The sequence below is a fragment of the Nomascus leucogenys genome, chromosome 22a, assembly GCF_006542625.1.
Source record: "Nomascus leucogenys isolate Asia chromosome 22a, Asia_NLE_v1, whole genome shotgun sequence".
NCBI classification, from domain to species: Eukaryota; Metazoa; Chordata; class Mammalia; order Primates; family Hylobatidae; genus Nomascus; species Nomascus leucogenys.
The window spans coordinates 62,761,218-62,774,000 of NC_044402.1; the positions used below are offsets into that span (position 1 = coordinate 62,761,218).

The 12,783-nt window shown below is 49.0% G+C and overlaps 1 protein-coding gene across 1 annotated transcript in view; it reads left to right on the forward strand.

The window, feature by feature from the left end:
* TRAM2 (translocation associated membrane protein 2) overlaps positions 1–12,783 on the forward strand; it is an 80,216-nt gene that overhangs the window by 60,467 nt on the left and 6,966 nt on the right. Inside the window, exons 3-10 of the mRNA XM_003254155.4 lie at positions 391–500; positions 1,012–1,128; positions 7,551–7,609; positions 8,822–8,906; positions 9,518–9,588; positions 11,005–11,109; positions 11,399–11,542; positions 12,427–12,590. Of these exons, the coding sequence (XP_003254203.1) occupies positions 391–500; positions 1,012–1,128; positions 7,551–7,609; positions 8,822–8,906; positions 9,518–9,588; positions 11,005–11,109; positions 11,399–11,542; positions 12,427–12,590 (855 nt within the window). The remainder of the gene's footprint in view (positions 1–390; positions 501–1,011; positions 1,129–7,550; positions 7,610–8,821; positions 8,907–9,517; positions 9,589–11,004; positions 11,110–11,398; positions 11,543–12,426; positions 12,591–12,783) is intronic.

Below are 12,783 nucleotides of genomic sequence, written 5' to 3' on the forward strand. Positions count from 1 at the left end.
TACAGGGGAGGAAATTGAGGCTCAAAGAGGTTAATCCTTTATCCACAGTCACACAGTTAGGGAGTGATAGAGCCAGTGATGGGGATTGGTGGTCTCTAACCCTGGCTCCGTTATAACCACTGTGCTCTGTCTGCTGCACAGACTCAGGAGATACTGTTACGACAATACAGCCGTGCACTTGGTTCTCCTTAGCCACCTCCATTGGTGCTTCCAAGGGCTAAGACCAGAGGGTGGGCAGGATTCTGGGGCAGAAACCTTCTTCTGAGTCTGGGGCTATAGCAAACGGGTAGCATTTGATGGCACATTTTGCCTCCCATCTCATTTCAGTTTTGGGTCCCAGAGTATTTCCTTCCCCCAGGGATGCTGATGGGACTTTCATTACCTCCACAGACAGTGAGACCGTGCACTACCACTATGGCCCTAAGGACCTGGTCACAGTCTTGTTCTACATCTTCATCACCATCATCTTGCACGCTGTGGTTCAGGAGTACATTTTAGATGTAAGTGACATGTCTGGATTCTGAGATCAGAAGCTGGGGAGGTGTCTTGGGGTGGAGGACCTGGCCGTGGAGGAAACTGCAGCTCTGCACCCATTCATCCTCCAACTTGCTTGCGCTGGTTGGGTCTATTGCCTGGGCTTCCTTCACCACACTTTGGTGTCTGTTCCCTCTCACAGCCTCCTTTAATCAGCACATGGGACAGCAGTATTTATTACACAGAGAGAAAGCTGTCTGGAGATGGTGTCCTTATGGGTCTGTGGCACATTGAGTAATTGGGGATATTTTCTTTGCATGTAGGCTAGAGACATTCATCTTGCCACTTTCTCAAAATGTTTGCCTTAGACCAAGCACTGTATGCACACAGTAGGCTTACACCAAATGACTTGGATTATGGCCAGCTGCAAACTTCTAACAATGTTCAACCCTTCTGTGGGGAGAAAACAGGAGTTTGAAACCTGCCCAATATGGATACATTTGTATATTAATATGAGGGGTTTTCTTTATTCTTTAGAAAATCAGCAAACGGCTTCATCTCTCCAAGGTCAAACACAGCAAGTTCAATGAATCTGGACAGCTGGTCGTCTTTCATTTCACCTCGGTGATTTGGTGCTTCTACGTGGTGGTGACGGTGAGCCATTCTCGGGACTGCTGCAGCGGGAGAGCTCAAACCAAGGGGCAGTTCCGGCTCTGGGATTGCTAATCAAATGATTGCGAAGGACCCCTTGCTCTTTTTCTTTTTCTGTTAAGGGGAACAAGTTTCTTAGAACCTTCTTAGCTTCTTAGAACTGAAACTATGTTTGCATCCTCATGGTATTGTGGAGAGATGCCATTTTATAGCTGGAGAGAGTCATCTTGGCCAACAGTCACCACTTGTTATAATCATTATGCAATACTGCAGTAATGATACCATGTATCTACATAATACTGTATTGTTTTACAAGGCTCTTCTACAAACACTGTCCCATAAGATAGATTTGATGTTCATTCTGATACCCATGTTACAAATTTTGCGGTATGCCTGTGGTTCTGTGGTTTTGAAACAACAAAGGATAGTTTGGACTTGGAGGTAGAGTTCCAAGCCCAGCTTACTCTCTGTTTTACTACCTTGGCCTTCTATAAACAAGGCCAGCCTCACTCTGTCAGCTCATCAAATCCTGTGAGAGTCAATGCCATTTCAACAAATGCCTGCAGGATCAGACAATTTTCTCCTCCTTTCTACGTAAACAGTCTCTTATTTCAAGCAACCTTTGATACAGCAAAATTCCCCTCATAGAAAGGAATGTGGATGGTCCTTTGGAGTTTCCTGTAACAAGACCTTGCCTGTCCTGCTAGGAAGTGTTGAGTTAGTACCCACCACCACCTGGAGCTCTACCTTCCTGTAACCTGGCCCCCTGAGAAATCCATGCCTGGGTCTTGGAAAATTCAGCAACCCTGTGACCTCTTTAAGATTTCCTTCCCGGCCTTCCACAGATCCCTCACTTTCTTCCTCTTCTTTTAGTGACAGTGACGGGCCCTCCCATCACAAGGAACTCTGTTTCCAGAGCTGAATGTTGAATTCCTATTCTCAAAGCCAGAGTCAACATGTCCTTTTGTACATTGTTTTTATTCCTATTATCATTTCATCATAGAACAGCTTTCCTAAGCAGAACACTAGGAATTTTAAATGAGGGGCCCAAGACTTCTGTCCTCTCAAGCAAGGCTACTCTGTCACAGTCCCAGGGGCAGATGGACACTGGGTGAACAGTGCATCCCTGCTGTTGTGCTGTGCACACAAGTCCCTAGACTTCCAGGTTTCAGACCACACCCAGTCCCTTGATGTTCAGTTCATGCCCATCCCTGGAGGCCTAAGCTGCTTTGAAGCAGAACAGCCTCAAGATACCAAAGACGCTTAACCGCCGTTCAGGAGAAGGGTTGCCTCATCTCTGAATCACTTTTACCCTTTCAACTTCACCCCCAAACATTCCACCCCAGCTGTGACACGTGGCGACCAGATTTGGAGGCTAGAGCCAAGTTGCTTAACACGCTTCCAGGGTGTGAAATGCTCAGCAGCTCTGCCTTTGCCTCTCTCAGTTCTTCAAGGATTTGAACATGATGCTAATTAGTTTGAGAGCACACAGACTTTTCTTGGGGAGGCACATAACAGTCTTTTATTCTGGGGAGAGCCAGTTCCCCACTCAACATATTCAATAGGCACAGAGACCAGGGGACCATGGAAAGCTCCAGTGACCCCCCCCACCCCCTCGCAACTCTTCCTAACAACATTTGACTCCTTGCCCTCCTCCATTGGAACCGTGCTTCCTGGAAGGAAAGTGACTGAAGAAGAAGAGAGGTAGTTCTGTAAAAGGCATAAGAACAGCTTTTTTTTTTTTTTAAATAATATTTTTCTGTTATGATGCAAATTTTTTCATGACTCTTTTCTCTCTCACTCTCCGCAGTCATTTCATCGGCAGGTCCTGCCAGCTCTGCCTCCCAAACGCATTGAGACTGTCTGCCACTTTCTGCCTGCACCACCAACCCTAGTCTAGTGACCCTTGACCGGGGAGATTTGGGCCTGTAGGGGCTATTTGACAATATGCTACTGGTATCTAGTGGGTGGAGGCCAGGGATGCTACAATATAGCATTTAATGCACAGGACAGCCTCCACAACAAAGAACGATCTGGTCATAGTGCCAAGATTGAGAAACCTTGATCTGTGTAGTCCAAGCCACCATCATCTCTTGTAGACACTGAATGTCTTTTTTCTAGAAGGAGACTGTTTCCACTCTTGTACCCTCCCACCCCAATCCATTTTCTGCTCAGCCAGATGGATCTTTTAAAACAGAAATAAAACCATACATCCCCGTGCTTAAAAGCCCCATCACACTTGCAGTGAAATCGTTTTTTCCTCCCCACTCATGTGATCTGGGCCCTGCTGATCTTGCTGGTCTCATCTCACTGGCCACAACCCCACTTTTGTCCTGGCTGTTGTGCATCCTGGGCTTTGCACTGGTGGTTTCTCTGCTCAAGGGCTCCATCCCCTGCCATCCCATGGCCAACTACTTCTTGCCATCCAAGTCTCTGCCTAAATACCATCTCCTCAGAGAAACCCCTACCAATTTGCGTTTTCTGTGCTGTGCCTGTTGCTGGTGCTTTTCTTGATTGTGTATTCTCCGTTGCTCCCACTAGATTCTGAGCTGCCTGCTAGCAGGCACCGTGCTCACTGCTGTATCCCTGGTACGGTGCCTGGCACATACTAAGTGCCCACTAAATGTTGGCTACGAGAATGAGTGAATAAACTGCAAACGCATCTTCTCTCTCCAGCCTTCAACATTTTTTAAGTAATTGGTTGTTTTAATAAATATCATAAATGATCATTTTTAAAAAAGTGAACAATATAGAGAAGTTCAAAACAGCAAATTCCTCCCACCAGAAATACCAGTATTATTTTGGTGTTTGATTGAAACATTTCTGTCTGCATATATAGAGGCAGAGCAGTGGGAGTGTGGCTGGACCACCAATAATTTTATAGGAATGTCAACCTCCAACTTTTAATCTACCTTTGATCGACTACTCATTGTTGAGGGAAAAAGAAAAAAACACTCCACTGGAGAAAGCAGGATGGGTGGGCGTTTGGTCTTCCCCGTCTGCCTTCCTTGCTATATTTGACTTCATGTTTTAGAACCTAAAACCCACCGTAGATTTTAGAGCCAAGTAGAGGGAATGTCCTTAATGCTGGTGTTTCTACCAGGACTGGTTTCTACTAACAGACTAGCTGCTTTAGGGCAGATTTTTAGTGCATGGTTGTTCTGATGGTCAAATAATATAAGGAATGTCTGAATTTATGTAGCACTTGCCTGTGCTATATCTGAATTATGCTGTTCTTCGTGGTTGTGTTTGTTCACATACCAAAAGCAAGGCTGCTGGGAAAACAGGAGGGATCTCTCTACCTTGTTGAGGCCTTGCTTAGCTCATGGGTGGATTTGTAGAATCAAGAGAGAACAAAGGATTTCAAAAGCTTCTCCAAACCATCCACTGGGGCCTGTCAGTGGATGGGATTTGGGGTGGGTTTCAGGTGCTTGCTGGGTCACACTCAGCCCCCTGTGGACTCAGGTGCTTTGCGTGCCTGAGCTCAGAGGGTGCCCCAGCCTCAGTCCTCCCTCAGACAGCTGCCTGGACAGAGGTCTGGAAAAGGCTGTTCTCAGAGCAGTGAGTCATTTTTCCTCTGGCTCCCCCTGCTCTCCTCCCTCCACCCCTTTCCTCCTCCAGTCCCAGTGGACTGGACATTCACAAGCAGGCAACATTTTTCTGGGGAGTTTCTTTGCTTGTTGGCTTCAAAGTTCTGACCTCTTTGTCTCTAAGTAAGAGGCCAAGCCAAGGAGCGTTCCTGTTTAAAATCACGAGATTTTCTGGGCTTTACGTTGCTCTCAGTGCTGCTTTTCTTGGCGAGTCTTGTTTTGGCAAAACTTTCTCTCCCACCTCAGTTTCAGAAGTACCATTTTTCCTGCTAAGGACATTCCTGCTTCCTCTAGGAAGAGACATTCTCACCTCTCTGATGTCCCTGGAATGAGGTAGCCAGGGGCAGGAGAGCTGATGAAGGTAGGCATATGTGCGACAGAGGGGGCGGGTGGAGGTGACAGAAGCAGTGTATTGGAATGAGCTCACAACTGTCACCACCGCCACACACGGCACCACCCGAGAGCCTCATCCACTTTTATTCCTCAATCGGCACATGACCCAGGGAGGAGAGAGGAGGGCAGTGGTAGTGAGAAGAGATTAGAAATGAGGCCATGTAAGTTCAAAGTGAGATCATTTCCTTCTAATCCAGGTGACTGTGACTACAGTGGTATACACGTATCCGATTGGACTTATCAGTCAGGTTACTGTGCTCATGGAGGCCCAAGTTTGTGGGATTAGGGCTGTGGACTATACCCGAAAGGCATGCTGATAGGTCACAGGGCGTTTAGTGACTCAGAGGTGGGTGGATCGGCCCTCACTTGGAAATACAACTAAAGATCCTAATAGACAATAACCTAGAATGCTTCTTACTAAACCCTGTTGGCCTCATTCTGAGCACTGTAAAACCTCTGCCTTTAATCCCAGTGTGAACATTTGAGGTTCTCAGCCTTCTCATCAAAGCCACCAGCTCAGCTGATTTTCTGATTTACTGAAGCAACCTAGCCTGAAGTTATTGGACCAGAAGGTTTGTGGCCCAACTCGGATTTCAGCTGTGCTACTGAAAAACTATCTTGGCTGGGCACGATGGTGCATGCCTGTAATCACAGCACTTTGGGAGGTCGAGGCAAGTGAGGTCAGGAGTTTGAGACCAGCCTGGTCAACATAGTGAAATCCCGTCTCTGCTAAAAATACAAAAAATAGCCAGGCGTGGTGGTGCATGCTTGTAATCCCAGCTACTCGGGAGGGCTGAGACAGGAGAATCACTTGAACCTGCAAGGCGGAGGTTGCAGTGAGCTGAGATCGTGCCATTGCACTCCAGCCTGGGCAACAAGAGCAAAACTCCGTATCAAAAAAACAAACAAAACAAAACTATTTTATTTCAGGAGATCCTTCCTATCTGTTTTTTCATTTTCCCATTTCTAAAATGAAGTCATCCTAATCTAATCTGCTCTGCCTTCTCTGAGTGACAAGTAAGAGCCCTTTCTTCAGAAGAAAGAAATTGCCCAAAGCATTCATCATTCATTCATTCAACCAACAGGTATTTATTGCACTCCCGTAGTGTCAGCTGACTCTTGCTTGTGGTAGATTATTTCTTCCCGTGCTTCGTAATCTTGGATTATAAATTCATCTTTAGCAAGGTTTTATCTGTGGGAATCCTGAGCATCCTTGGATGAGGGTATGTCCCTAGGGTATCACTGGCCCACCACACTATTAATTCTAATTTCTTATCTTGGTGGCTTTTGGATCACACAGGTAGTATATTTCACCTCCAAACTCAGAGTGAACCTGAGGTTGCATATTTTTAGAATAAATGATTTTGTTTTCACCTTGAGTATGGGCTGAGCAGACATCTTCATTTCCCTGTGTTGGTCAGCAAACACTTTCTAGTCTTTTCCTTTCTCTGAGACTGTGGCCTTTCAGAGGTCCTGGTCTTATACAAGGGTCTTGGGTTCCACCTCCCAAGGCACCATCTTCTGTTCTCACATGGGCACAAAAACCCTGGTCCATGAGTAGTGCCTTCTGGGCTGCTACAGTGTCACTTTGCTGCTCTGCCTTTTAGCCTCCCTCTCTCTTTGGGTCCCAGGGGGTTTCCCTTTCTTACTGTGAGCTCAGCTCTTTGCATTTAAAAGAATATTCATTAGATTTCACCCAGCATTTCTAGATGTTTTGTGATGGAAGGATTTTCATGTTCCCACCCCCACCCCATATAAGATGCTGGGCTAGATGTTAGAATTCTAAAGACAGGCAAGAAAAGGCCCTAGTGTGAAGGGACTTGCAAGAGTAATGGAAACAACTGACAGTAATGACACAGTGTGGTAGGTGTCAGAGTCCAGCTGCATGGTGAGGCCTATGGGGTCCTGCCACGTTTTTTATTCAGCAGGATGTGAAAAGCCAAAGGCTTTTCATTTTTCCAGCGAGTGGTGATTCTAGAGTTCATTTGCTTATTCATTATAGAGGCATTTCCTGAGCGCCTGCATGCCAGGCACAGGACTAGACACTGGCACATAAACTGTCCCATTCATTTCCAACAATAACTCTGTGAGGGTGGGTATTTTTATTTTGTTTTGCAGATGAGCCAGCTGTGGCTTAGGGAGACTAATTAGCTTGCTCAGAGGAGCAAGACTAATAATTCGCTTGTCAGACTCATCTTCAGATGTGGGTCTTTGGACCTCAGAGCGTGGCCCTTCCTACTCCAGCATGACTCTTCCACAGTAAAGAAACCAGCCAAGCGCCAGGGGTCCCACACAGAGAAGTTCTCTGTTTTCACATTTCCTGTTCCTTCCTGTTTCTGTCAGGTGGGGGCTGGATGCATCCCTGACCCCTGGACCGGTCCCAGGGCCCCAGCAGGTCTCATGTCCACATCTCTAAATGGTCTCTCTTCTCGCCCACTGCAGGAAGGATACTTAACAAACCCAAGAAGCCTCTGGGAAGACTACCCGCATGTGCACCTCCCGTGAGTATTCTGTTGACTCAGCCCCAGGGAGGAGCGACCGGGCCCACTGCCTTCCTTTCCCAGCGGAGTGTGGCCAGAACACCACAGGCCCAGCTGGCCTGACGAGCAGATCATGCCCTGAGCCTATTGTGGATGGTAGACTTGTCTGGAAGCCACTTCTTCTCAGCATGCTTGACCAGAGAATCCCCAGATGAAATGCCATCTGTGCTGGCTCCCATCACGGAGGTGCCTCAACTGCATGAGACAGATAGAGAAGGAGAACATCACCCTCCATAATGCCCTCTGGGTTTCTACCTTCTTGGCGACCCCCTGACATCCATAGAGTGTCTTTCCTTCTGGCCTGCCATGGCTGGTGGTCTGTCAGAGCCAGCGTCCTCTGCCTCATATAGTGCTGCCAAGAGGGCAGTTTACCCCGAAGGCAATACCCGGGGCCATCTCCCTCAGGAGGCCACCCTTTGCCTTTCCTGAGATCTTTGTTTTTTGTCTTTTTTTCTGAGATGGAGTTTTGCTCTTGTTGCCCAGACTGGAGTGCAATGGCGCGATCTCAGCTCACTGCAACCTCCGCCTCCCGGGTTTAAGCCATTCTCCTGCCTCAGCCTCCCAAGTAGCTTGGATTACAGGCATCTGCCACCACGCCCAGCTAATTTTTGTATGTTTAGTAGAGACGGGATTTCACTATGTTGGCCAGGCTGGTCTCAAACTCCTGACTTCAGGTGATCCACCTGCCTCAGCCTCCCAAAGTGCTGGGGTTACAGGCGTGAGCCACCACGCCTGGCTGCCTTTCCCGAGACCTTTAAGAGCGACAATAGCAAAGGATGTAGGGCTGAGTTAGAACCTTCCCTTGCTACTTAGAGCCCTTTGTTTTGTCAGTGTATCTGTTGGTCCCTATCTCTATCAACAGTGCTCTGTAATCAGCTCCCTCCTCAAGGCTGAAGGATTCTTCCTCCTCTGCACTATTTTAATCATGTTTGTTTCTTTCTGTGGACTTTCCGTGTCCTTTAAGTGGTCTTGTATGTGGAACAAGGCACAGGCCAACGGAGAAGCCAGGGTCCCAGGCTCAGGGTGCAGCGGTCACTGGCCTAACTCCCTTGCTCCTGGACCGGCTCCTCACAGGCAGAGTCTTGGCCCATGCTTTTCCCTCCTGTGCTTGGCCAGCGCCTGCAGGGACACTTTTCTCTATCCTGCCCGTGTGACTTGCCCCCTTGTCTCCAGCTTCCAGGTGAAGTTTTTCTACCTATGCCAGCTGGCCTACTGGCTGCACGCACTTCCTGAGCTATACTTCCAGAAGGTACGGAAGGTGAGTGCTCACTTCTCCCGCTTCTTGGAGGCCATTCATTGGCCACTCCCCTCCTGCTATTCCCAGGGGTACCTCCCTTCCTTTCCTCCAGAAGCATGGAGTGTTGGGTGGTGATAGGAATATGTTGGGGGTTGACCAACATGCTGAGTCATCTCTTGGAGAAGTGCCAGGTAGTTGACCACCAGTGTCAGTCTCTTGCCTGCCTCTTCCACCAGACCTGTGGCTTTGGAGGAAACCTAACTCTCATCTTATAGATGTCAAAGGAGAGGTCTTTGCCATTTCCATAGTCTTTTTTCTATTTTTACTTTTTATAGTTTCCTTCCGAATTATTTCCAAGAGCCCTCTTCTCCAGTCCCTGTCTCTTCTTTCTCAATCCAAACCTCGCCCTCTGACACTAGACTCAAGGCTGCTGGAATTTGGGAATGGACCTGAATGCCCTTGAATTTCAGCAGCCTGGTGCAGTGGGACTATGGGACTTGTGGGACATGGGACTGTGTGTTAAAGCAGCCCAGAGGAGCCTGGCCCTCTCTCATCCCCCTGCACTTTTCCCCCTTCCCTGAATCTTCAGTTAGGGAATTAGCAAATTTACCATCTGCTTCTCTTGTTTCCAGGAGGAAATTCCCCGCCAGCTCCAGTATATTTGCCTGTACCTGGTGCATATTGCTGGAGCATACCTCTTAAAGTGAGTGAGAGCATGGAGCCAGCCAGATTTCCTTGCCCTTTTATGTCCATGCATCTGTCCACACAATCATGTAATTATCAGGCATTTGTTGACATCCTCTGCGTGCCTAGCACCATGCTAAGACTTGGCAATACAAAGATGGTAATGGAAGATTCTTTATCTTCAGTGGTTCATTCTTAGTCTGAAGAGACAGTTATAGACATAAGTAAGGATAGTTGAGAGTGATGAACACCATCACAAGGTATGTATCATCTGCTCTGCAACGCAGAAGAAGACGTTCAACAGAGAGCCAGGAAGACTTCCAATGGATGCTGGCCTTTGAACCATGGCTTTGCGGCTTGAAGGCCTCCCAAAGCTGGGCTCTTACCTCACAGTGTCCAATGCAAACTGCTAGAGCTTGTAGCCCTGGAATTCCCTTCCCTTTGGTTTATAATGACATAGAGAGTAGGTCTCTCTTGGTTGTTCTAGAAGCAGAAAGAATTGCTATCATATTAGTTCTCGAAGAGCCTCTTTTATGAAAAGAATTCTTTTGATGTTAATAAGCTGTGTCATTGATAATTTGGGCTTTTGCTGAGTGTTATCCATGCAGTAAAAGAGAGCACCCCACACTTTCTCTAGACTGGCACTTACAGAGCTCACTGTGTGTAACTTTCTGCCGAGGTGCCTGGAAATCCCGAGGTGCGTTGGACTAGGTCCTTGCGGCAGGCATCCTGTGCGGATGACTGACTTGGATTAGTAAGATTGAGGCAGGGAGGGAGCTCTCAAACTCTGTCTCCTGTCTCTGGTGGCCTGTAGCAGCATCAATTCCTGGATGGGTCTTTGAGGGCCGAAGGCTGTGGGGTGATGCCCGCTCTGCCCTTGTGTTGGATGGTCATGTGTCACATGCATAACGGGTCTAAGAAGCCAGTCTGCACTGTCACCGTAGCAGTGGCGAGGACTGGGGAAGAATGTATGAGCAGGACCACACAGAAGGAGCACTTGCTGCTTCTGCATGTTACCTCGGAGCTGTGAAGACTTAGATAATGGAAAGTCAGACAACAGGAACATGTCATATTCCTATACTCAGAGCTCAGCAAATGTGTTCTGAGTACCTTTTATGTACTTGGTTCCAGCCTGGGTGATGAGTGCAAGGTGCTAAGTACTGTGAAGGGCCTATGCCAGGTTTGCTGTGGGAGCAGGCGAGGGCATCCGACCGAGACAGGACAGCTGAACGGCCAGCGGGTCGGTATTAGGAAAAATGTCTTAAAGGTGCGAGAGCTAAACTGAATCCTAAAGGATGGAGCAGAGCCAGCCAGGGAAAGTGGGAGTGGAAAGCAGAGCCCAGCCAGGCACCGGGGCAGCCTGAGCCAAGATGCAATGGCTTCTGCTCCATGCAGCATCGTGGAGGGAATGTAAGTCTAGTCTTCCCACCCCCAGCCTGAGCCGCCTGGGCCTGATCTTGCTGCTGCTGCAGTACTCAACTGAGTTCCTCTTCCACACGGCTCGACTCTTCTACTTTGCAGATGAAAACAATGAGAAACTGTAAGTGGGGCTGCTGCAGGCTGGCCTGCTCAGAGGCCTGGGCAGGGGTTCCCCCGAGGCCCGGATGGTTGGAGGGTCCCTCCTTGGGTGCACACTGCCCACTTACCTGCAGGTGGTGCCCTCACGTTATTTTTTTCTGGAACATCTGATTTTAGATATCTCGTCCCTCAAGCACTTTCCCCAGCCACCCTTGAATCCTCTTCCCATTCGGGGTCTCTTCTGGAGAAGTGGGTGAAGATTCCTTCAAGGGCGCTCAAGACTGACATCCCTCTTCTGCCTCTGTGAGCAGGTTCAGTGCCTGGGCTGCTGTTTTTGGGGTCACCCGCCTCTTCATCCTCACCCTTGCCGTGCTGGCCATTGGCTTTGGACTGGCTCGCATGGAAAACCAGGCATTTGATCCCGAGAAAGGGAACTTCAACACTTTGTTTTGCAGGTGAGTCGAGCAGAAGTCCAAGGTGATAAGCCAGGGCTTCCTGAGTACCACAAGGAGCCTCCTGAACTTGGCACAGCCCCTGCAGAAGGTCTGGAGGCCGCAGACCCTTTAGTCTCCCACATGTTGTTATTTTTTGGAAATCTCTGGATATCAGGCCTGAGGGGAGAAGAGATAGCAGCCTCTGGTTCCATCCAAACCATCTTCACCCCCTGGTCCTGGTTTGCTCAGACCGTAGTCCAAATAGGAATCCCTTACATTTGTCTGGCACTTTGTGGCACACAGAGGCGTCACACCCAGTCGCCTGGGTGTGTTGATATCATTCTCCTCTTCTTCTTGCGTGTGGGTGCCTTAAAACCATGTGCTCAATGGCTTGGCCAGTGACCTCCTGTACTAGCGAGAAAGGCAGTGAGGAAGCCACTATTTCCCGGAGCCCCTAGGCCCAGGAGAGTGATTTGTCCAGTTGCTCCACTTTTAAGTGACATGTTTAAATGAGAAGCCACTCTTCCAGAAATTCAATTCATTTGAATTCTACCAATATTTGTGGAGCTTACATTAGTCTTGTTCTGTGCAATGGGCGCAAAAGAGACACAGCCATGGACCCCCTCCCTCGTCATGGGAGTAGCGTGATTGTAGAGCTGGCCGTACGTCTGTCGCCACTTCCTTCCCGTCTCCATGGCACATGTGATGTGTGCTGGAGCACAGACTGACTGAAGCACACATTCTTCCTGGTGATAGTGGTGGTATGGAAGAGGGCCAGTGGTGAAGGTGGAGATGATAAGCCATGGGAACTGCAGGGCCCCTGGCCCTTGTTCTCCCCTGCACAACCCAGCCCCAAGGCTGTGAGCCGAAGCCCCAGCCTAAGCCCACCCCCTGCCCCTCTGCAGGCTCTGCGTGCTGCTGCTGGTGTGTGCCGCCCAGGCCTGGCTCATGTGGCGCTTCATCCACTCCCAGCTGCGGCACTGGCGGGAATACTGGAATGAGCAGAGTGCAAAGCGGAGAGTCCCAGCTACACCCAGACTACCAGCCAGGCTCATCAAGAGGGAATCTGGTGAGTGCCAGGGCCCTTGGCAGAGAGTGGAGCCAGGGAAGTCTGTCTGGGATGGGTGGGAGGAGCCAAGGCACCCGGCTTCTTGGGCGCTTCCCAGACCAATCCTGCCAGCTTCTCCTTCCTGACTCCTACCTCAGGGCTGGGGCTTCTAGCTCCCTGATTGGCACGTGGCTGGGTGTTGGCCAGGGACAGG